The sequence below is a fragment of the Malaclemys terrapin genome, chromosome 5 (assembly GCF_027887155.1).
Source record: "Malaclemys terrapin pileata isolate rMalTer1 chromosome 5, rMalTer1.hap1, whole genome shotgun sequence".
NCBI lineage: Eukaryota > Metazoa > Chordata > Testudines > Emydidae > Malaclemys > Malaclemys terrapin.
Window position 1 is genome coordinate 14252298 of NC_071509.1, and position 23924 is coordinate 14276221.

A 23924-nucleotide genomic window follows, 5' to 3' on the forward strand; every position below is an offset into this window, starting at 1 on the left:
GGATCAGGGCCAATGGAAGGGGAGGCAGAATCTGGCCTACTCACAGCAGCATAGGGCCCATAGTCTGGTAGTCTAATTGATTTTGGCATTTATCTAGCACTACCCATTGTGGGTATTTAGGCGTAATTCAACTACAGTTGTGTTTGTGTAACCCACACACCTCCTGAGTGTGGTTTCTGTCCCATCCAGTTGCGCCGAAACCACTTAGAGAGAGATGAATGAGTTTGCTCTACAGCCTTAACTAAGGGCCATGTGGCTTTTAGCTCATGCAGTAGAGGCTCATGCATTTAGCTTCAGAGGTCCCAGGTTCGCTCTCGCCCGCCAACGACCGGGGTCTGCCGGTGTTATATTTGCAGTTACATTTTAAAACAGCAGCTCTTGCAATGACATGTTAAAATGCAAAATAAAACCTAGGGACTAAATCCATAAAGGGATTAGGTATCGCAATGCTCAGTGTTGCAGCATCTAACTTTTAGATATCTTGCTACCCAGTGGAATCCTCAGGCCCGAGCTCTGCACCCAGACTTTCTATACAATGAATGGGGAGAGATAGGTGCCTAAGAATTAAATCCACAAAGACCAGCATGTTGAGCAGGGAACCACCTAAGCTAACCAATAGCAGATGCCAAGGAAAGGGTGTGACCTAAGCCCCGCCCCTCTCAGGGAGTTAGCGCCTAAATCCCTTTGTGGATCTGGGCCTCCACCTCTATGCTGTCATTGTGCTAGGTTCATAGACATGTTCCCCACGGACGCTGCACTGGCAGGGAAAGAGGGAATGAAAAGATGCAAACACAAACAACTCCACACATTCGTTTTCTACTCTTTCCATTCAATAGCTCATTTTCATGCCAGGTAACATGGAGCTCCCAAGCAAATTCTCTTAATGTGAGTGATTTAAAATAGCCCAGATGACGAGAGTTAAAAAGCACAGTGAAAGGTTAGATCAGGGGTGGGCAACCTTGATTTTCAGTGGCACTCACACTGCCCGGGTCCTGGCCACCAGTCCGGGGGACTCTGCATTTTAATTTAATTTTAAATGAAGCTTCTTAAACATTTTAAAAACCTTATTTACTTTACATACAACAATAGTTTAGTTATATATTATAGACTTATAGAAAGAGACCTTCTAAAAACATTAAAATATATTACTGGCACACGAAACCTTAAATTCGAGTGAATAAATGAAGACTCGGCACATCACTTCTGAAAGGTTGCCGACCCCTGGGTTAGATGCTACCCGTGACCTCATACAAAGAAACCATTTGTTCGTGGAAGGCTTTAATAGCTAAGATCACATCCTACCTTTGTTCCATGTGCAGAACCCCCACTGAAATGAATGGCAGTTTTGAGCAAAATTCAATCCCAGAATTCATTTTTGTGCTGCACTTGAGGAAAGTTTAGACTTTTACTAAGTGCAGAACGAAAAAGGGCAGCTGAAGGTTAGTTTCACATTTAGGAATTTTGGGCCAACTGCTGCTCTCAGTTACACCAATATAAATGTGGAGTAATTTCATTGATGTCAAATCCAGAGTAACTCTATTATCTCATATTCGTTGGGCCAGAGAAAGAGTGAGAATGACTCTGCTGGCCAGCGTTTAGGGCATTCGCCTGGGAGAACCAGCTTCCAGTTCTTGCCCTGCTGAGTATTTAAGGATTTCATACAAAGTGGAACAGCTTCACCAGGAGAGACTGAGAAACCCCCAGGCCAGAATGACCTTTAGCCCAAGGGTTAGGGCACTCACATGGGAACTGGAGACCTGGGTGCAAGTCCTTGCAAAGAGGATTTGAACCTAGGCCTTTCACTTCTCAGCTGAGTACCCTAACCCCTGGCCCACTGCATATGTGCATAATCATCACCTGAGCTTTATGATGGGCCTGATCTGCTGTGCTCTTAGGTGGCATCTGAAAATGCCCATCGGACCAGGCCCCACAGACCACATAGGCAGGAGAAATGCCTAGTTTGAGGATCCCACTGGTGCTTAAGCACGAGCTAGACACTTGGCACCAGGAATCAGGAAGCTTTGTGCATGCCCATTGGTGGGAATGTAGGTGCCTAAGGGATTTTAACAGCAAAAATTGGCATCTACGGGGGCGGCAGCATCTGAGCAGGGGTTTTAAAGATCTAAATTTTGGACTTGGGTGCCTAACATGGCAGTTAGGTGCCTAAATCCCTTTGCAGATCTAGCCCTCAACATCCACATCCGCAAGAGAAGTTGATCAACTATTATTCATGTAAAAATAAGAAGCTCACGACAGGTAACACAACTGGAAAATGCATCTTCATCAGGATTCACTTTGGGGTTTCGTCAATATCGCAGGAAAGTTACGGAAATCCAGTCTCTCCTCTCAAAGATGACTGCACCAGCCCAGCCCATTAATTCAGCCACTGGCAAGTACAACACCATTTTAAAGCAGGCCCAGTGCTGCCAAGGTCTATGCATTAGGCCATTTGTTTGGGGGCAACTGGCTATAAAGAGGCACAGGATGAAAGAATCTCAAGCTATTACAAACTATCAGTGGTATGAATGTTTCTACTGACTTTCAGCATTAGTGCCCTCTCTATGTATGTAGTCAAAGGGGTTATATGTGAAAACAAAGCATAATGGCATATTGTACCTGCATCATGTAGTATATAGTGGAAGCCTCCTATAGCAAAGTCAGTTAGAGGTTCATTGTAACTGGAATTGCAGCTTGCACACTGCAATCCACTTGAATAATTCGCTGGGGACCAATCTTGAGAGGCGCTGAGCTCCCTCCACTCCCTCTGCGCTCAATGGAAGCTGAAGGCGCTGAGCACCTTCCAAGATCATGTCCCGGAAGCAGGTTGCACTGTATTTAAAACAGGCAAGCAGACTGACTATCCCGTCCTAGCAAGAGGACAGTCGCTGTGACCCGCATCTCCACAGAATGACTCACAGTGGAGCGCTGCTGACTGCGATTCTGAGCTTTTCTTGATGCTATCCAGACTCTAATGAAGCCTTCACCGACTGCAGCCAGATCGGGCTTCACAAGCAGCACAGATTGGTTTTTTGCTGTGTAATAACTTCTCTCTTACCTGTCAAAAACCACCGCAGCGTAGGCTGGCTCCGCGAAGATGACATCCCCAGCCCAGAATTCCTTGGCTGCTTTCAACCCCCTGCCTTTGCCTTCTGAAGTGAACACTTCCACCATCTCCATTTCCCCTGGTGTCATGTCAGGGAAACCAGGCTTGCAACGCAGGTCTCCCACTGTGAGCCAGGTCCCTTGTCACTCCGCTTTTTCAGCACCTTTGGGTTGCACAGACCAACCCTAGAAATAGATGGTCCCCATCACACCCACCTACATGAGGCTGTACCATTTTCCACTTGTGGGGGGAGCTTTTTACTTCATATAGTTGTAAGCCCAGAAATCAAAGGGGCTGGTCCTGCCTGACCAGCACTGTTTGCTTCATTAGGATAAGCCCGTCTGAAAAACACGACGGAATTATTTTCCCAAGCTGAAAGCATTCGTATAGGTTATGGCCACAGAGTCTAATTAACCCTCTCCCATTGGAAAGAGCACGTATTTTCTTTAGGAGGGTATTTTTAGAAACCACATGCTTCTGTCTGTCAGAAGCCAACAGCTGAGACAGTGGTAAGTGGTGGGCTGGTGTGTGTCCCTTGCGCTGTCATCTGGTCTCTTTCAGTAAGGAAACAATGTTGCTTCCCCCCCACACACACCCCAGTGAGATTTACAGTAGGAGAGAGGGGGCCGTAGTCAAATACGTGCCCCGAGTGCTGCTGGAGAAGACAAGCCTGGAAAAGTCGCTTTTCAAATGCCAGCCAAGTAGCTCATAGAAGCATGTGGAATATGCTGGAAGGACTGCAGAAACTTGGCGTCTCTTTCAGCGTAGGCTTGCCATGTAAGCTATTCCCTCCAGTGTTTAATAGGCTAAGCTCAATGAAATAACATGCCGGAGGACTAAATTCACCCAAGTTCCTCTCCGCTGAATTGGATGGATGAACTGGGTCCACAGAGCACGAGAGGAAGAGAATTATTACCAGGGAGTTCAATTAAATTACAAAAATGGGGACCAGTTTCTGCTCTCCCTTTACAGCAACTGTAGTAAAGTGGTCATCAAGGGGTTAATTGGGTTACTCAGAGTTTTAGGGGTTGGTGCCATGCTCCACCCCTACCCCTCACTGGTTACTTAGTGGGAGTTTCCCCCAGCTGTGTTAGGGGGCATGCATTTAATAAAGCAGCAAGTTCCTAGCCTGCAGTCCTGAGAGTAGGCTTGTTTTTGCTGCATTGAGTGGTCCCTTTACAAACCCAGTCAGTGTAAATCCAGAACAACTTCACTGAGGTTGGTGGGATTGCTCCACATTCACACTGCTGTCGCTGAGGCGAAGAATGTGGCCCTGGACTCTCAATCAGCTAAATACTGCTATTTAGCATCTTACAGTTCTTCAATGAGACTTTGCACTTTTAAAGTTCATGGTAACCTCACATGCCCATCACATTGGTATTTGAGCCCATTTCATCCCAGGGTCTCAAAGTGCTTTATAAACACTCATGGATTTAGTATCCCTGTTTCCCTGAGAGGCAGGTAAGAATTATACACTTTAACTGATGGGGAAACAAAGGCACAGAGAGATGATGTGGTTAATTTTTTTTGTTTGTTTGTTTGTTTAAATAAATAATGGAGATATCCTATCTCCTAGAACTGGAAGGGACCTTGAAAGGTCATCAAGTCCAGCCCCCTGCCTTCACTAGCAGGACCAAGTACTGATTTTGCTCCAGATTCCTAAGTGGCCCCCTCAAGGATTGAACTCACAACCCTGGGTTTAGCAGGCCAATGCTCAAACCACTGAGCGACCCTCTCCCCCCCGCCCCTTGAGGATGAACTCTGTCTAACTATGGTTGTATGTAATGAGCCAAGGAGAGAGAGAGAGAGAGAGAGACAGTATGTGTACACACCCCTGCTATCTTCTGGACAATCTCAGAACTGCTCAGTTGTGCATCATAGACTCGGGCCCAAGTCTAGAGCCCTGCATGTGCCCCGTGTTCCTATTGTGCATTGACATGTGAGTGTATCCATCTCCAAGTAGTTCTTGGGGAGGTTCCTGTGGTAATCTGGATTTGTGTGAGGGACCTGCCAAAACCACTCAACTCCCCGCCACACTCCTAACCTCTGCTTACTGTAGGAATCCTGCCCTTGAGAAGCAATGAATGGAAACATTTAATAGACAAAAATCACTTTATTTCTCATATTTTAAAATATGTTATCAACACAACCGTCTAACTTGGGTTTTTATCAGTAACTATCTAGCAGTAGAGCACACAAGAGCTTGGCTGGATTAAAAATAAACAACTTCCCTATAGAAGGCAGACAGGAGCTGCTACATGAAGGGCCTACTTACTAGCTAGGGACTTATGAAGATCTCCGCTGGACAGTGCAGGGCACTTCTTGTGCCATCCCACCATCTTGTGCTCCTATGCAAGGACTGGGCACAATCTGACCCTTTCTGTTTTGCAATTGCAATGTGTAATCCGGGGGCCTTTGTCTGCTAGTTTCCCCTTGCAGCAGGATAAAGACCTACTGTAACACTCTATACCTTGGGGGAGTGCTCTGTAACTCCCCCATTCCTCATTTATATATAATTGTGATCTTGCATATAAAGCATGCCATGTAAGGTATCAGGGGAAAGGATATGATCTGCTGAAAGTCACTGTTCTATCTAAATATGTATATCATTAGTGCATATGAAGTTATGAAATTGTGTTGTATGGTTGGGTGACTGGGCAACAAAATGGCAGATGAAATTCAATGTTGATAAATGCTAACTAATGCACATTGGAAAATGTAATCCCAACTATACATATAAAATGACGGGGTCTAAATTAGCTATTACCACTCAAGAAAGAGATCTTGGAGTCATTGTGGATAGTTCTCTGAAAACATCCACTCAATGTGCAGCGGCAGTCAAAAAAGTGAACAGAATGCTGGGAATCATTAAGAAAGGGATAGACAATAACACAGAAAATATCATATTGCCTCTATATAAATCCCTGGTACACCCACATTTTGAATACTGTGTGTAGTTCTGGTCGCCCCATCTCAAAAAAGATATATTGGAATTGGAAAAGATTAAGAAAAGGGCAACAAAAATGATTAGGGGTATGGAATGGCATTTGTATGAGGAGAGATTAATAAGACTGGGACTTTTCAGCTTGGAAAAGAGACAACTAAGGGGGGATATAATCGAAGTTTATAAAATCATGACTGCTGCGGAGAAAGTAAATAAGGAAGTGTTATTTACTCCTCATAACACAAGTCACTAAATGAAATTAATAGGCAGCAGATTTAAAACAAACAAAAGGAAGTATTTTTTCACACAACGCACAGTCAACCTGTGGAACTCCTTGCCAGAGGATGTTGTGAAGGCTGTGTTGCAGAGTGGGAGGGGGGATTTGGGGTTTAAAAGCCAGTCAGGCAGCTCAATCTGGAGCTGGCAAGCCAGGGAGCAGGACATACCCTGGGAGCTCCCAGGGAGGACCGGAGTGGAGCCAGTATCGAGACAGTAAGCAAAGGGAGCCACAGCACCCACTGGAGGGGACAAGGACCAAAAGCCTGAAGGTGACATCCCCCAGAGTCGGGCAGCAGCCAGATGGGAGGTGGACTGGAGCACAGAGTACCCAGGGAAGCTGACGGGAAGCTGCACACCACACGAACACAGGTGAGCAGCTGAGTCAGCCTCACTGGGCCATGGGTCTGAACCCGGAGGAGAAAGGCAGGCCCGGGCTCCCCTGCTCCCACCCAGATGGCAGCCACTAGGCGGGACTGCCACCACCTTGAACTATTGCCACTAGGTGAGACTGACGCCTCCGTGGATTACCGCTACTAGGCATATCAGCCACTGTATTGAACTATGATCACTAGGCAGGAGCACCCTGCAACACCCCCAGTCACACTTCTATTCAGGTTCTTATACCATGCCCGTCACCGTGGTTTCAGAGGGCCTGTGAGAAGTGCTAGTTTGTAGTAACTGAGCCACATTTTGCTTTCACTTAGACACATGCAACCCCTCTGACTCGATTTCAAAAACATCCTCTGGTTGGTCACTGCATGATTTATTATATCAATCAATAATAAGCTACAATATTCATTAACCCATGAAAAAGAGTGAGTCGGGGAACCGAGCAAGGACTTGCCAGTATTTACAGAAAGCATAAGACCTGATCCTCTGTGGAGGTGAACATCCTCCATTACCATTGCAGTTAATGGAAATAAAGACAGAAAAGCTCCTCACTTTAGCATTCCTTTAAAGTTTTTCTCTCTCTCTAGAAGTGCTGTAAAAGAAATTGTACTGGGTCATCTACTTCAGACCTACTGATAAAAGCCCAAACGAGGTAGGAAGCCTACTGCGATTATTCAGGTCCACTAATAGTATGTGTAATAGCTACTGCCAAGTTACTATTATAACATACAAAAAGATACTGGAGATTTTTAAAATAACAGTAAACAATTTACTAACCTAGTCAAACCATATAGCTACTTAGCCTCGTGCTTCTGCTAATAATGCTCACGACATCATTTCCCACACACACACACACACACAAACCCACCACTGTGAGTAACTTTGGTTCCTACTCCAAAGATCCTAATATCATTACATCTTCCTTTATTTTTAAAATAAAGACATACAATTCAACTTTTTTACTTAAAAATATCAATTTAATTTAGCATCCATAACTCTACTCTGAATCCTTAAAGAGTCTAGAACAATTTGGCTCTTTATCTAGCAGGTTTTCTTATCACTCTGCATTTAGAGATAATAAGGGGAGTATCAGTGTGTTTCCCTCCCCCTTTTTTTTTCCTTCCTGAATTTGATCTGACCACTTGAGCCTCGGTAAATTCAGTAAACTGGTCTGGCATTGCTTGCATTTCTGAGTTGGATGTTGACACAGTTTCTATTTGTTCCATGTTTCCATTCCTTTTCTGCACATTTCTTTTAGTGCTCATCAAATCCTTTCTGTTTTTCCTACAGAGATCTCCTTCCTTTGTCTCAATGAGATAAAATCTTGGAGCAGTGTGTTGGTCTGCCACCTTTGCTAGTTTCCATGCTCCTGTATGCCAAATACAAACAGTCTCTCGATTTTCCAGTGGCGATAAAGGTTTTGCACCTCTGTCAAAGAAATAGCTTTGCTTGTCTCAATTTTAGGTTAGTTTGTGTGTCTCCTTGAATCCGCTTAGGTTGCAACAACTATGATGAAGTCTGCAATCTGGCTCTTAGACGTCTTCTCCTGAGGAGTTGGGCAGATGATCCTATATCTCCCATCAGTATATTCCGATAGTCCAACAGGCTAAAATAGGCATCTGTGTTATCCAAACTAAATTTTTTAAGACTCCTTTTAAAGAGAACCCAATGGTAGCTGTTATTGGGTTAAACCTTTTGCAGAGCACAGGTAATCTAGAGCTTTGTGATCAGTGAACACCTGAACTGGGTGTCTGGCTCCTTCAAGATAATGCCTCCAGGTCTCAAAAGCCACTTTGATGGCAAGTAGCTCCTTGTCTGAAATTTCATAATTGTACTTGGCAGGAGTGAGCTTGCGGGAATAATATGCACAGGGATGAACTTCTTTGTTGAGGCCCTGTTTTTGGGACCGCACTACCCCAATGGCGATGGTGGAAGTATTGGTTTCCAGGATAAACAGCTGACTTGGGTCAGGATGCGCGAAGATGGGCGTGAAGGTGAACCCTACCTTTAGATGAGTGAAGGCTTCTTGGGCTTCTGGTGTCCAAGACACCTGGGCAGGTTTTCCCATAGAGAATTTATAGGGGCCAGGATTTGGGGGTAGTCTCGTATACAGCATTTATAGAAATTTGCAAACCCAATGAAGTGCTGAATTTCTCAATTGCTTCATGGTGTTGCCCACTTGCAAACCGCTTCCACCTTCTGCAGATTCATAAAGACTCCCTCAGCAGAGAGAATGTAACCTAAGAATTTCCACAGTGAGCTGACTGAAGATACATTTCTCCAGCTTAGCACAGAGTCCATGTTGGCAGAGCCTTTTTGGACCTTGTGGCCATGCTGGTTGTGCATAGGCTGGTCTTCAGAGTAAATTAGGATGTCATCTAAGCAGGCAACCAGATAGTGGTCCATCCAGGACTGTCCCTACCCATATGCAAAGTACGCAGCTGCGTAGGGCACCAGGAAATTTGGGGCACCTGCATGCTGCTCCAGCCCCCGCCCCGCTTCTTCCCTAAGGCCCGCGCCCCTCCTCCACCACAGCCCCGCCTTTTCCCGCCCCTGTTCTGCCCCAGTCCTGACCCCACTCTACTCCACTCCTTCCCCAAAGCCCCTGCCCTGTCCCCACTCCACCCCTTCCCCAAAGCCCTCGCCCCCACTCCATCCTAGCCCCTTCTTTCCCACCCCTGCGCCACCCCAGCCCCGCCTCTTCTCACCCCTGAGGACTACAGCAGGGCCGGGCCTGCACTCACCAGCAGTGGGAAGTGCAGCAACCTGGCCCCAGCCGTGCCGCCGGTGAGTGCTGGGAGGTGGCTCCGCTCTGCCTCCCAAGCCAGCCCCACCCGCCCCGCGGGTTGATCAGGCAGTCATATTCCCAGTGAGGGGATAGTGTGTCTGTGTTTCACTTTCTGAATACATCTGAAAACTCTTGGTATTTTGTTGGTAGTGTGATAGCTGACCCTAGCAGCAAGGAGGCCTGCTCTGTTGCCCAGGCATCTCTCCCTGTTTCCAAAGCCCGGGCAAGGCATCGAACCTGAGGTTCTGGAGGCTCTAGCTTGGAAGTCTGGAGGTAGTTCTCCTGGAAAAACTTAGAATTAAATGTCACGGTTTGCTCACTCCATGAGATTTCTGGATCATATTTCACCAACCAGGGGATTCCAAGTACCAGAGAGAAGTGTGATGACTGGATCAGGCTAAACTGGAGGAGCTCCTAGGGCTCCCCAACCATCACCTCCAAAACTCTTGACTGATGGAGCCAGAGGCTAGCAGCGATCCATTGACTGTCTCGACTAAATCAGGGGTGGCCTTAGTCTGTATGGGTAGGCTGAGTACTTGAGCCACAGTAGTATCCGTGAAGTTATTGTTGACCCCAGAGTGAATAAGGCTTCTTGAGGGGAAGGGGAGTGGGAGAGTATCTATCTAGAATCCTGGAGCCAGAGTTGTAATTGAAGTTATAGGTGTGGGGACATTTCCTGTATCGGACCAGGCACCCAGAATGGGTTGCTGGAGGGGGTTTGATGGAGTTTTCTCGATGTTGCCTGAGGTTGCAAGTTCATTTCCCTGGAACCACAGGGTTTAGGAACTTAGCTGGACAGATGGACACCATGTGGCCAGTGCCACCACAGTAAAAACACAAGTTCTCATGCTGCTGTTGGTCCTGTTTGGAAAGGTCCAGTTGGGTTCATGCCATGTCCACTTGCATGAGCTTGTGTAAGGGGGCCTTTGCAGGGGTTGTGTGTGGTGCCTGGATGCAGGGTGGAATCCCTTTCCTCTCAAGTGTCTGGTGCCTATTTGGAAGCAGAGCTCAATAAATGCATCTAGATGCACAGGAGGCACCAGGGGGGCAAGCTCATCTTTTATTTCCTCGCTGAGATCAAGACAGAATTTAGCATAGCTGGGCCAGTTCATTCCAGGCCGTTGAAAGCAGGCTGCATACTTTGCAGCCCACCCTGAGGCCTGGAGGAGTCTCTGAACGACCGTCTCCGCAATGCAAGCTCGGTGTGGGTTGTCAAAGATTGCCAGAGGAAGGTGTCCCAACTGGCCAGTATGGGATGATCCTGCTGTAATAAAGGGAACACCCAGTACAGGGCCTGACCTGTTAGAAGGCTGATGACCAGTCCTACCCCTCCCTGGTTCCTCTGGTAGGCCTTGGGCCATAGCAGGAAATGGAAGCCTGTCCTGGTTAATCCATCGTAGCAATCTGATAATGGTACTATGAGTTCAGGTCTTGAAGGTGGCATGTGCCGTGGGGCTGTGGGAGACATTCCCACTTGCAGTCCTGTGATCTGTTCTCATAAGTGCAGTTTTCCACCTGGAAATGATTCATTGTGGCTGTAAGGCTTGGTTTTCTGCCTGTAGGTGAGCAGTGTCCCTTGAGGCACCAAACCTGTAGGTTCCATACCCTTTACAGAAGTGGTCAGAGGAGCACTATGTAAGCTCAAAAGCTTCTCTCTCTCACCAACAGAAGTTCAGCCAATAGAAGATATTACTTCACCCACCTTGTCTCTCTAAACATATCGTTAATCAGGCTTTATGGTCATTTAGTCCTTATAATATTTTGGATGATTCATCTTAAAGACTGACACTTCACATTGGCTTTTCAACATACTGTACCATTTGAACATATCAGCTTCTTTAATACAAAACAAATACCTTGTATATAGACCTTTGTTAAAGATTGACTGTATATATCATATCGATCACATTTCTATTTTAAAAAGATGGCATGGTCTGAACTATTTGCAATATTTTGTAGTCAGGGTGCCAAGGCAACAAAACTTCTCCACACTGAAGGAGGGTGATACAAAATGCCTTAAGCTATATAAGAAAATTAAAGCGACTTAAACACCTTTAAGATTTATTTTATCTAGTGATAAAATTACACCATATGATACTGTATCAAATAATATAGCTTGATCTACTGTATTTATATTACCAAATTATAAGCTTTAAGCATATAAAATAAAAGAAAAGGGTAAAAGAGGAAGTGACTTCTAGAGCTGGAATTCCAGTTCTGCGGGAAATTCTAACATTTTGAACATGATTTCGTTCCAATTCGAACTGATCTCCTCGAAACTGCTTTTTCCACTCCTGCCTCCATTGCTCGGGACCTCTCATCCTCAACACAGTTTGTACTAGAGTGTTTGTGCAACCATCTGTGGCACCATCTCCTTGGTCGCTGAAAGTAAACAGCAGTCTGTCAGCCTTTTTGGGTCTTCAGATAGCAAGCATGAATTCTGAATAGCTCTAGAAAGATCTGCTTTTGAGTTTGTGTGAGTAGCGAGATTTGTCTGCTGCTGATTAGAGGTTGCACAAGTTTACCACTCAGTGGACTTGTAGGCCATGATACTGTAGTGTCACAATATATAATTAAAATTCCAATATTAATAAGAAGATACCCATGGAAGATTCAGCTTTTCTGAAACTTCAGATAGCTCTGTCAGGGAAATTTTTTCCCATTCCAAAATGAAATGAAAGCAAAAATTTCAAATTTCCAATGGAAAAAAAATTGCAAACAAAAAAAATCATTTCAGGTTGATTGAAATACCTTGCTTTGATAAAATCAAAATGTTTCATTCCAATTTCAATTTTAAATTTTATATTACATACCATAATTTTTTAATCAATTGACACAAAAAGTCATTTTGAAATGGAAAATCAAAACATTCCATTACTAAAAGGTTGAAATGGAAGATTTGAAATGCTTTATTTCAATTTTTCTTTCTAAATGAACTTTTGGCAAAATCACCATGTTTCCACTGAAACATTTTGCTTTCAACTAATTGGCATTTTCTGATGGAAAATTTCCTTTATTTCTTGCCCTTATATCAATAAAACAAATAGCACCATCTGCTGTCCATAATTTCATCAAATACATGCTAGTAGCTCACCAACACAACAGCTGAATCCTCAAATGTTTAAGTGGCTCATACAATTTATAATTAACTTATCATTAATTATGGAATTTGATCCTCTAATTATGAGCGAGCAAATGGCAAAGAAAAATCTCAGGGGCCTCATTACAACAGCCCTGAAACTCTGTGAATCTCATGGAGGCAACAGGTCCTAGACTGGGGTTCTCAAACTGATGGGTCGTGACCCTGCAGGGGGTCACAAGGTTATTCCGTGAGGGGTCAAAAGCCATCAGCCTCCACCCCCAAACCACACTTTGCCTCCAACATTTATAATAGCGCTAAAAATTAAAAATTGTGTTTTTAATTTATAAGGACAGTTTGCACTTAGAGGTTTGCTGCGCGAAAGGGGTCACCAATGCAAAAGTTTGAGAACCACTGTGACCGAGAGGAAAGTGGACAGGCTGGCAGTGAGGAATCCAAATCTGTATCCAGATCCACATTTGAGGTTGACCACCCACCTCTGTCAGGAACCCAGCCAAAACCTTTGACCAGGGGTTGGCAACCTTTCAGAAGTGATGTGCCGAGTCTTCATTTATTCACTCTAATTTAAGCTTTCGCGTGCCAGTAATACATTTTAACGTTTTTAGAAGGTCTCTTTCTATAAGTTTATAATATATAACTAAATTATTGTTGTATGTAAAGTAAATACGTTTTTATAAATGTTTAAGAAGCTTCATTTAAAATTAAATTAAAATGCAGAGCCCTCTGGCCCGGTGGCCAGGACCCAGACAGTGTGAGTGCCACTGAAAATCAGCTCGCGTGCCGCCTTCGGCATCCGTGCCATAGGTTGCCTACCCCTCCCCTTGACCTTTGTAGTGTTCAAAATCCAGACCCAAGCATAGGTCTCCATTTTGTAGGTCAGGCCCATCTCTAGTACAGACCTCATCTTGAACATAATTTAATCTGAAGCAATTTTTAATTTCCTTCATCTTCCAGAGCGCTCACTGCCGGATGAGCCTGATGGCCTGTTTCAGTCAATGGCAGTGCAACCTGGCATGCCGGTGGAGCTCATGATATTTGAACACTTGGGGGTTGCAATACTGCAGCTCTGTTATGCACCTATCAAGAGGTGAGATGGATGGAGAGTCTTGGAGGCCATCCATGTCACCAAGAGACAACCTAAGACCTCACAGAGCAGACACAGGCAACGTGTGATCCCCTGCGGTTGGCCACAGAGCTCCACAGCAACACTCTCATCTGTTAACACAGCCCTGATGCCCAAGGCGGTGCAGGTGCTGGTACCCAGAGCGTGACCTGGATCCCAGTGGCCTGGTTACACGGTCTGCAGGATGGAGCAGCTGCATGGCATGCTGGGACCTGCCATCCCTGGAGCCAAAGGGCAACTGGAGACGGGCTATTACGGGATGGCACCTGTAATTTTCATGTGCTCCAGTATTTAAGGAGGACTAGTCCTTTGAAGGGAACAGGGCGCCAGTTGAGGTGCCCTGGTCCCCCTTAAGGGGAGCTGAGCGCTAGTTAAGGTGGACCAGGTTCCCTTGAGGGGGAGCTGAGCGCTAGTTAAGGTGGACCAGGTTCCCCTTGAAGGGGAGTTGAGCGCTAGTTAAGGTGGACCAGGTTCCCTTGAGGGGGAGCTGAGCGCTAGTTAAGGTGGACCAGGTTCCCCTTGAAGGGGAGTTGAGCGCTAGTTAAGGTGGACCAGGTTCCCCTTGAGGGGCCCAGGCTCTGTTGCGGGGGGAGGCGGACCCGGCTCTCGTTAAGGCGGCTGGGCGCTGGCGGAGGTTTGTTTTTTTTAAGGTGGCCCGGCCGGGAAGCCGCGTGAGCTCGAGGCCCCGCCCGCCGGCTGGTCTCTCGGCTTGGCGCAGGCGCGCTCGCTGTAAGATGGCCGGGCGGGGCGCCGCCATCCCTGCGCCGCTAGCGGGGAGCGCCCGCCCCACGGGCTCCCCCATGGCGGCGGCCCCCGTGGGGGGGGAGGCGGGGGGTAGGGATAGGGCCCCGCGCCCCGTGCCCACTGTCCAGAGAGAAGGTGAGTGAGTGAGTGAGGGGCCGGCCGGGCGCCCCTCCCCCGCTCCCCATAGGGCGGGGCCGGAGCCGGAGCCTGGCGGGGAGCAGCCCGACTAGGCAGAGCGAGGCCGGGGAGCCGGGCCCGGGGCGGGCCTGGGGCTGAGGCGTGATAGGGCCCGTACGTGTGAAAGCGAGAGGGCGGAGGCTGCACTGGGGGAGCCACAGGGGAGATGGGGGGGGCTGCACTGGGGGGAGTCTATGGGGAGAGGGGGGCTGCACTGGGGGAGGGAGTCTATGGGGAAATGGGGGGCTGCACTGGGGGGAGTCTATGGGGAAATGGGGGCTGCGCTGGGGGAGCCACAGGGGCGATGGGGGGGGGGGCTGCACTGGGGGGGAGTCTATGGGGAGAGGGGGGGGCTGCACTGGGGGGGAGTCTATGGGGAAATGGGGGCTGCACTGGGGAGGGAGTCTATGGGGAAATGGGGGCTGCACTAGGGGAGGGAGTCTATGGGGAAATGGGGGCTGCACTAGGGGAGGGAGTCTATGGGGAAATGGGGGCTGCACTAGGGGAGGGAGTCTATGGGGAAATGGGGGCTGCACTGGGGAGGGAGTCTATGGGAAATGGGGGCTGCACTGGGGAGGGAGTCTATGGGGAGATGGGGGGCTGCACTGGGGGAGGGAGTCTATGGGGAGATGGGGGGCTGCACTGGGGGAGGGAGTCTATGGGGAGATGGGGGGCTGCACTGGGGGAGGGAGTCTATGGGGAGATGGGGGGCTGCACTGGGGCCACAAGGGCGATGGGGACTACACTTGGGGGAGTCTGTGGGGCTGACCCTCCTGGATACTGCAGTGATACAAAACATGAGACTAGCAATAATAAAAGGGTGGGGGGGTTGGGCTCGGGAAGGGGCTGACAGAGGAAAGGGAAAGGCAGGAGGTGTTCAAGGGGAGGCTGGCGCAGGGGCGGTTGAACATAAGAACAGCCACACAGGGTCACGCCAATGGTCTGTCTGGCCGTATCCTGTCATCCTGGTTCCAGATGCTTCAGAAGGAGTGAATAGAACAGGGCAATTTACAGTGATCCAGCCCCTGTTGTCCAGTCCCAGCTTTTGTCAGTCAGAGGCTAGGGACACCCAAAGTAGGGGGTTGTGTCCCTCTGACCATCTTAGCTAAAACCCATTCACGGGCCTATCTTTCATCAACTTATCTAAATCTTTTTTTAATCCAGTTGTCGTTCTGGCTTTCACAATATGCTGTGGTGATGAGTTCCACAAGTTAGCTGTGTGTTTTATGAAGAAGTACTTCCTTATATTTGTTTTAAACAGGCTGCCTGTTAACTTCATTGGGTGACCCTTGGTTCTTGTGTTATGTGAAGGAGTAAATAACACTTCCTTATTCACTTTCTCCACACCAGTCATGATTTTATAGACTGCTGTCATGTCCTCCCTTTAGTAGTCTCTTTTCTAAGCTGAACAGTCCCAGTCTTTTTAACCTCATATGGAAGCGGTTCCATACCCCTCATCATTTTTGTTGCCCTCCTCTGTACTACTTCCAATCGCTTCCCGGCTCTTTGAGCTCTGGTCAAGTGAAAAATTCTCTAAGTTATATCTTTTTTGAGATGGGATGACCAGTACTGCCTGCAGTATTCAAGGTGCGGGCATAGCATGCATTTACGTAGTGGCATTATGATATTTTCTGTGATATTATTTCTCTTTCCTAAGGGTTTCTAACATTCTGTTCATACGTGCCGACATCCCCTCTACCCGGGGGGGTGCTCGACCCCCTGCCCCCTCCACTCCAGACCCTGTCCTCACTCCACCCCTGTCCCCAAGTCCCTGCCACACCTCTATCCCCCTCTGGTCTGCCTCCGCCCTGCCTCTTTCCACCCCCTCCCTCGAGTGCGCCCCATCCCCACTCCTCCCCTGCCCTCCCAGAGCCGACCTGCACACTGCAAAACAGCTGTTTGTGCCAGGCGGGAGGCACTGGGAGGGTGGGGGAGGAGTGATCAGTGGGGCTGCCGGCAGGGAACAGGCACTGGGGAGAGAATGGGGAGCTTGGCTGCTGGTGCGTGCTGAGCACCTGCTAACTTTTCTCCCTGGGTGCTCAGTCATGGAGCACCCACAGAGTCGGCACCTAGTATTCTGTTAGCTCTTTTGACTGCTGTTGCACGTTGAACAGATGTTTTCAGAGGACTATCTACAATGACTCCAAGATCTCTTTTGTGAGTGGTAACAGCTAATTTAGACCCCATCATTTTGTAAGGATAGTTGGGATTATGTTTTCCAAGGTGCATTACTTTGCATTCGTCAGCATTGATTTTCATCTGCCATTTTGTTGTCCAGTCACCCAGTTTAGTGAGATCCTTTTGTAACACTTCAGTCTGTTTTGGACTCACTATCTTCAATAATTTTGTATCATGTACAGAGTTTGCCATATCACTGTTTACCTCTTTTCCCAAATCATTTGTGGATATGTTTAACAGCACTGGTCCCAATACAAATCTTTGGGGGCCCCTGCTATTTACTCTCTCCACTGTGAAAACTGACTATTTATTCCTATCCTTTGTTTCCTATCTTTTAACCAGTTACTGAGCCGTGAGAGGACCTTCCCTCTTATCCCATGACTAATTATTTTGCTTAAGAATCTTGTGAGCGACCTTGTCAAAAGTTTTCTGAATGTCCAGGTACACTATATCCACTAGCTAACCCTTGTCCACTTGTTTGTTGACACCCTCAGAGAATTCTAGTAGATTAGAGAGGCATAATTTCCCTTTATAAAATCTGTATTGACTCTTTTTCCCAACATATTGTGTTCATCTGTGTGTCTGATAATTCTGTTCTTTATAGTAGTTTCAGCCAATTTGCCTGGTATTGAAATTAGGCTTATTGGCCTGTAATTGCCAGGATCACCCCTGAAGTCGTCCTCTCTTTTTTTTTTTTTTTTTTTTTAAATCAACATCACATTAGCTATCCACCAGTCATCTGATACAGCGGCTGATTTAAGCAATGTTATATGCTGCAGTTAATGGTTCTGCAAATTCATATTTGAGTTCCTTCAGAACTCTTGAGTGAATCCCATCTGATGCTGGTGATTTATTACTGTTTAATTTACCAATTTGTTCCAAAACCTACCTTATTGACCTCTCAATCTGGGACAATTAATCAGATTTGTCACCTAAAAGGAATGGCTCAGGTGTGGGAATCTCCCTCACATCCTCTGCAGTGAAGACCGATGCAAAGAATTCATTTGGCTTCTCCACAACAGCCTTGTCTTCCTGGAGTGCTCCTTCAGCACCTTGATCGTCCAGTGGCCCTACTGATTTATTGGCAGACTTCCTGCTTCTGATATACTTTAAAAAAAAAAAAAAAAAAAAAAAAGTTGCTGTTAGTTTTTGGGTGGGAGAGGGGTGGGGTGGAAAGAGGGAGGGGAGGTATGGAGTGTTGTGGGGAGGAAGAGTCTGGCTGGGGGTGGGAGGTGTTGGAAGAGGGAGTGGTGGTGGTAGTAGAGGGGAGAGGCTGGTGGGGAGTGTTAAAGGGAAGGTGTGGGGGCTGGAGAGAAGAGGCTAGTTGGGGATAGGTGTTAGAGGGGACAGCCGTGGGAGTAGTAGCTAGAGCTATGGTGTAGTTGCAAAGCAGAGGCTGAAGGGCTGGGGGCTCTCAGACCCTCCTGTGAGGAGACAGTAACTACACCTAACCACGGTTTACCAGGCCTCTTGGGCTGCGAGAATTTAAATGAGGGAGATTTCAGAAAATAATGCGTGAGATTTTAAATCTCAGTGAAACACGCACAGCAAAACCCTGTGTCACAGGAGAGAGAAATTTCAAACACCGCTTTGAAATCCATTCCTTTAACCTGGGAGTCTCCCTCCTTTCCATGTGAGCACGTCTTGGCAACAGGTATGCGTTTTGACTCTGGAGCATCGCAAACCTGTAGTGCAGCTAGTGTGTACGTAAATATATACCCTGTCAAGCCTGCCAAGTCTCATTCATTGGGGTAAGGGTGACTCTCTCTTCTCTGTGATGCATTTTAAGCCAGAGTTTGAAGTCTCTCCTTTGTGAGGTTGGATTTTGCTGTATGTTTCAGTGAGACATTTAAAATCTCACTCATTCAAATTCTCACAGTTCGAGACTCATATCTATATTTTATATACTTTTTGGTGATGCCTAATCTATCTTGCAGTGAGATCTACATACTGATCCTGATGCACCCGGTGCATTTGCCTCCCTGTAGACAATTTTCTCATACATGCTATGATATCCATTACTGCACATGGGGGAGGAAAAAAATCTTACTAAGATTAAGAAAATAGCAGAAATGTGGCAGTGCAGTTCCCCTGTGAAATAAAATATTTCCCACCATGACAGTGTCTAAAAGCAAGTAGCATTTAAAACCTAAGGGAGAAACTCATAACAGACAAGATGTGAATGGGAGGCTGACTTGCATATGTTTTGCTATAAGTGGAAAGATGCTGTCCTTTCATGAAGCAGCACTGAAGAACACATATGATATGTAAATAGAGCCAAAGTACTTGACCCTGAGTTCTTAAAAATTACAGAAGGGAGACTACCTGCCAGCTGTAGAGAGTTCGTCAAGCAGTGCAGGTCACTGTCCGAAATCTTCTGGAATTTTCTTTAAATCTCAACAACAAATATGAACCAAATTTTGTACATCAGACCTGTGAAATAGAGTCCTGAAGCTTAATCTTGAGGTTGTGGCTTAGGGTGAGAGAACAGTAAAAAAAAAATTTTCACCACCTCTTACCATTTGATCGTAGAGAAATTCTCCTGTAGAAAGCATCATGTGTGGTAATATGTAGCTAATCACACCTACTAACATGTAGCTAAACACACACATTACTACCTCATCTTGCCAGAGGTTCAATAGCAGAGATAGTAAATAAGCCTGCCATGTTAGGCTTCATTTATGTATTTATCTACAAAATACTTGCTAGGACATGGAGTACTACAAATTAAAATGGAACTAAAGTCTAAATTAACCAAGTACAGTTAGTGGTGTATAATTGTTTTATTAAATTTCTGAAACTTGCATTAGTGATTAAATTAAGAATAGATCACCCCATCGCTAGTGCAAATTAGTACAGGTCTGCTGCAGTGATGAACAGAAATAATAGTGACAAAATGATTCCTTATGAGTAATAAAACTGCTTAAGTATGGGTGGCAAACTGACACTAAGCCCTTTTAAACAATCAAATTCTTGAAGATGAGCATTTACATTCTTCAGATGAATATGTTTGGGGAAAGTGGTACAAAGTCCTGTTTTCTCATGTTTGTGGGGTTGGGTTTTTGGTTTTGTTTTTTGGGTAACCGCAAATGCCTTCAATTGAAACTTGGCATTTTATAAACTCATTAGCACCAAAGGTCTCGGGGTGAAACTATGTATTGAAGGTATTCCTCATTTCCAATAGCCTTCTGCACCAGCTACCAGAAGAAGTATTTTAAAAATGCTAGAGCAGGGGTAGGCAACCTATGGCACGTGTGCCAAAGGTGGCACGCGAGCTGATTTTCAGTGGCACTCTCACTGCCCGGGTCCTGGCCACCGATCCGGGGGGCTGTGCATTTTAATTTATATACAACAATAGTTTAGTTATATATTATAGACTTATACAAAGAGACCTTCTAAAAACATTAAAATGTATTACAGGCATGCAAAACCTTAAATTAGAGTGAATAAATGAAGACTCGGCACACCACTTCTGAAAGGTTGCCCACCCCTGTGCTAGAGGTTACTTCTCTGGTACTTACTTACATACTTCTTCTAGTTCATATGAACTAGGGAGTAGAGTGTTTAAGGGCCCTCCATTCACTAATGTCCCTTTAAAATGTTAATTTTGCAAACAATACATTCTCACACCATTAAAATATCTCTGTTAGCTGGTATGGGTAACAATAAGAACTAGATTCATGAAAGCTATCTGTTCTTGTCAGCATATATAGTAGGGGCTGCTAGTCATGTGTTTGGACATGAACTAGCCTAAAGGGAGAATGTTAATAGGGCTGTCAAGCGATTAAAAAAATTAATCGTACTGTTAATAATAGAATACCATTTATTTAAATATTTTTGGGTGTTTTCTACATGTTCAAATATATTGATTTTAATTATAACACAGAATACAAAGTGTACAGTGCTCACTTGATTACAAATATTTGCACTGTAAAAAAACAAAAGAAATATGCACTCTATGCATCCGAAGAAGTGAGGTTTTTACCCACGAAAGCTTATGCCCAAATAAATCTGTTAGTCTTTAAGGTGCCACTGGACTCCTTGTTGTTTTTGTAGATACAGGCAAACATGGCTACCCCCTGATAAAAGAAATAGTATATTTCAGTTCACCTAATACAAGTACTGTAGTGCAATCTCTTTGTCATGAAAGTTGAACTTACAAATGTAGAATTATGTACTAAAAAACTGCATTCAAAATAAAAGGTTAAATTTTAGAGTCTGCAAGTCCACTCAGTCCTACTTCTTGTTCAGCCAATTGCTCAGACAAACAAGTTTGTTTACTTTTGCAGGCGATAATGCTGCCCTTTTCTTATTTACAATGTCATTTGAAAGTGAGAACAGGCGTTCACGTGGCACTGTTGTAGCTGGCGTCACAAGAGATTTATGTGCCAGATGCACTAAAGATTCATATGGCCCTTCATGCTTCAACCACCATTCCAGGGTACATGAGTACATGCTGATGACAAGTTCTGCTCAATAACAATCCAAAGCAATGCGGACCAGCACATGTTCATTTTCATTACCTGAGTCAGATGTCACCAGCAGAAAATTGATTTTCTTTTTTGGTGGTTCAGGTTCTGTAGTTTCTGCATCAGAGTATTGCTCTTTTAAGACTTCTGAAAGCATGCTCCACACCTTGTCCCTCTCAGATTTTGGAAGGTACTTCGGATTCTTAAACCTTGGGTCGAGTGCTGTAGCTATCTTTAGAAATCTCAGATTGGTACCTTCTTTGTGTTTTGAAAGTTCTTAAAATGAACAACATGTGCTGGGTCCTCAACTGAGACTGCTATAACATGAAATATATGGCAGAATGCAGGTAAGACAGAGCAGGGCACATACAATTCTCCCCCAAGGAGTTCAATCACAAATTTAATTAACACATTAATTTTGTAACAAGCATCATCAGCATGGAAGCATGTCCTCTGGAATGGTGGCCGAAGCATGAAGGGGCATATGAATGTTTAGCATATCTTGCATATAAATACCTTGCAATGCCAGCTACAAAAATGCTATGCAAATGCCTGTTCTCACTTTCTGGTGACATTGTAAATAAGAAGAGGGCAGCATTATCGCCTGTAAATGTAAAGAAACTTGTTTGTCTTAGCAATTGGCTGAACAAGACATGGGACTGAGTGGACTTGTAGGCTCTGAAGTTTTACATTGTTTTGTTTTTGAGTGGAGTTATGTAACAAAAAAATCTACATTTCTAAATTGCATTTTCACGACAAAGATTGCACTACAGTACTTGTATGAGGTATATTGAAAAATACTATTTCTTTTGTTTATCATTTTTACAGTGCAAATATTTAGAATCAAAAATAATATACACTTTGATTTCAATTACAACACAATACAATATATATCAAAATGTAGAAAAACATCCAAAATATTTAATATATTTCAATTGGTATTCTATTGCTTAACAGTGCAATTAAAACTGAGATTAATTATGATTAATATTTTTAATCCCAATTAATTTTTTTGGGATAATCGCATGAGTTAACTATGATTAATCGACAGCTCTAATTAAAAGCCATGTAAAAGTAAACTTATACAACTGTAGGTATGAATGTCACTTGTGCTGGCACAATTTAAATTGTATAGGAAAAGGGTTCTTCATATGTATATATTTTTAAATTAACAGCAGTTTTTAGCTTTGGGGACCTATTCTGGCATCTGTCCTTCCACAGCCTAAGCCTGAGGTCTTTCATGGCATTTTAAGGATTCGAGCTTATACTGTTTTGTTGCTAATTAAACAAAACAATATGAGCTCTAAACAACTTACCTTTTTTGGGATCACAGCCATGACCCCTCTACAGAGAGACAATGTGTGACTTAAGTCAGTATATTAATGTCTTTGCTCTGAACAATTCATCTTCCGTCCTCCCACCAAAACATGTAATGGGCATAAAATGAGAGCTGTTACACAGTGCTCTACAAGCCAGTCTTCAAGGAGCGCTGAGTATAATGAGTCCTTTAGAAATATTATTTCAAATGCTAGTGAATACAATATCCATCATCTTATAGGAATTCTTACATGCAGAAGAGCAGAAAACTATATCTAACAGTGTGCACATTGACTTTCATCTTTGTTGAATGTTTGATATCAACAGGAGATACTCCATGTTTCTTTTTTAGTATTGTCATACCTTCTTAGGATATGAGAACCACAAAACAAAATGGTTCTGCCATCCAAAGAAAATAAAGTGACACTTTCAGCAAGAGAAGTAACATGGTCTATTATCCTGCAGTTTTTTTAAAAACTTATTTGTGCTGTTGATTTTTTGAGGCTGCTTTCGGCAGCCTCATGTGCAATACTAGGATATAACGTTTAGAGTTCATTGTTTCTTTAAGAAGTTGTTAATTCTTGCTGGGACAAACCATGCTGTATGTCCCCTTTTCCAGAAACAATGCATAACTCCTTGCTCGGCAGATATCCAAGAGACAATGTGTGATCCCTGCAATCCTGAGCAGTGTGTTACAGTGAAAGTGACTTGATGCTGACAAGACCTAGACATTCCATTGCTGTGCCAACTTTTTTAAAAAATCTTGTTCGTTTCAATTTGCTTCAGCTGTAATGCACTGATCAGGATGTCATTGGTTTGATGGAATATAATGAGCAGAGCTCACTGTGACTTGGAACAGTGTGCGCAAGAGCCAGAGAAATGGAAACAAAAGAACATGGATTGAAATGATGAGACTAAGGAAAATAGAGAAAGAGAAATGGAAACGCCAGAGTCAATCAGAATAACTTCATGGGTAAGAGTAGACGCCTTTATTTTGGGGGATGACAATGGCTGATATATTGGGCTTTCATCTTCATTTTCTTTAAAATCCAATATTGAACTTTTGGTGTCTAAGTTGTGCATCACTTCGAAACATTTCAAAGGTGGGTATGGGGGACAAGAGGCTTACTGATGCACACCCTGTCTAGGACAAGTCTTGCCAAAAGCTTGTCCTTTATATGTTAAGTCAAGTTTAATACCTTTTCACTGCTCTGTATATTAAGGTGGGCCTAAGACCTGTTCGCTTAAGCCACAACGAGCTATAACAGGGTTTGTGCAGTCAAGACCAAACCATGTTATGATCTGGCTTGGC

General features: G+C 44.8%; 2 protein-coding genes across 4 annotated transcripts in view; one reads left to right on the plus strand and one right to left on the minus strand.

The window, feature by feature from the left end:
- SMYD1 (SET and MYND domain containing 1) overlaps window positions 1-3461 on the minus strand; it is a 55205-nt gene extending 51744 nt beyond the window's left edge. For 2 of the 3 annotated variants that reach the window (XM_054030312.1, XM_054030311.1), the window contains exon 1: window positions 3056-3461. In XM_054030312.1, the coding sequence (XP_053886287.1) occupies window positions 3056-3192 (137 nt within the window). In that variant the 5' untranslated portion in view covers window positions 3193-3461. The remainder of the gene's footprint in view (window positions 1-3055) is intronic. The other variant, XM_054030313.1, reaches the window with a different exon arrangement.
- A 10995-nt stretch (window positions 3462-14456) lies between these two features.
- KRCC1 (lysine rich coiled-coil 1) overlaps window positions 14457-23924 on the plus strand; it is a 34783-nt gene continuing 25315 nt past the window's right edge. Inside the window, exon 1 of the mRNA XM_054031002.1 lies at window positions 14457-14606. Coding sequence (XP_053886977.1) covers window positions 14462-14606 — 145 coding nt within the window. The 5' untranslated portion in view covers window positions 14457-14461. The remainder of the gene's footprint in view (window positions 14607-23924) is intronic.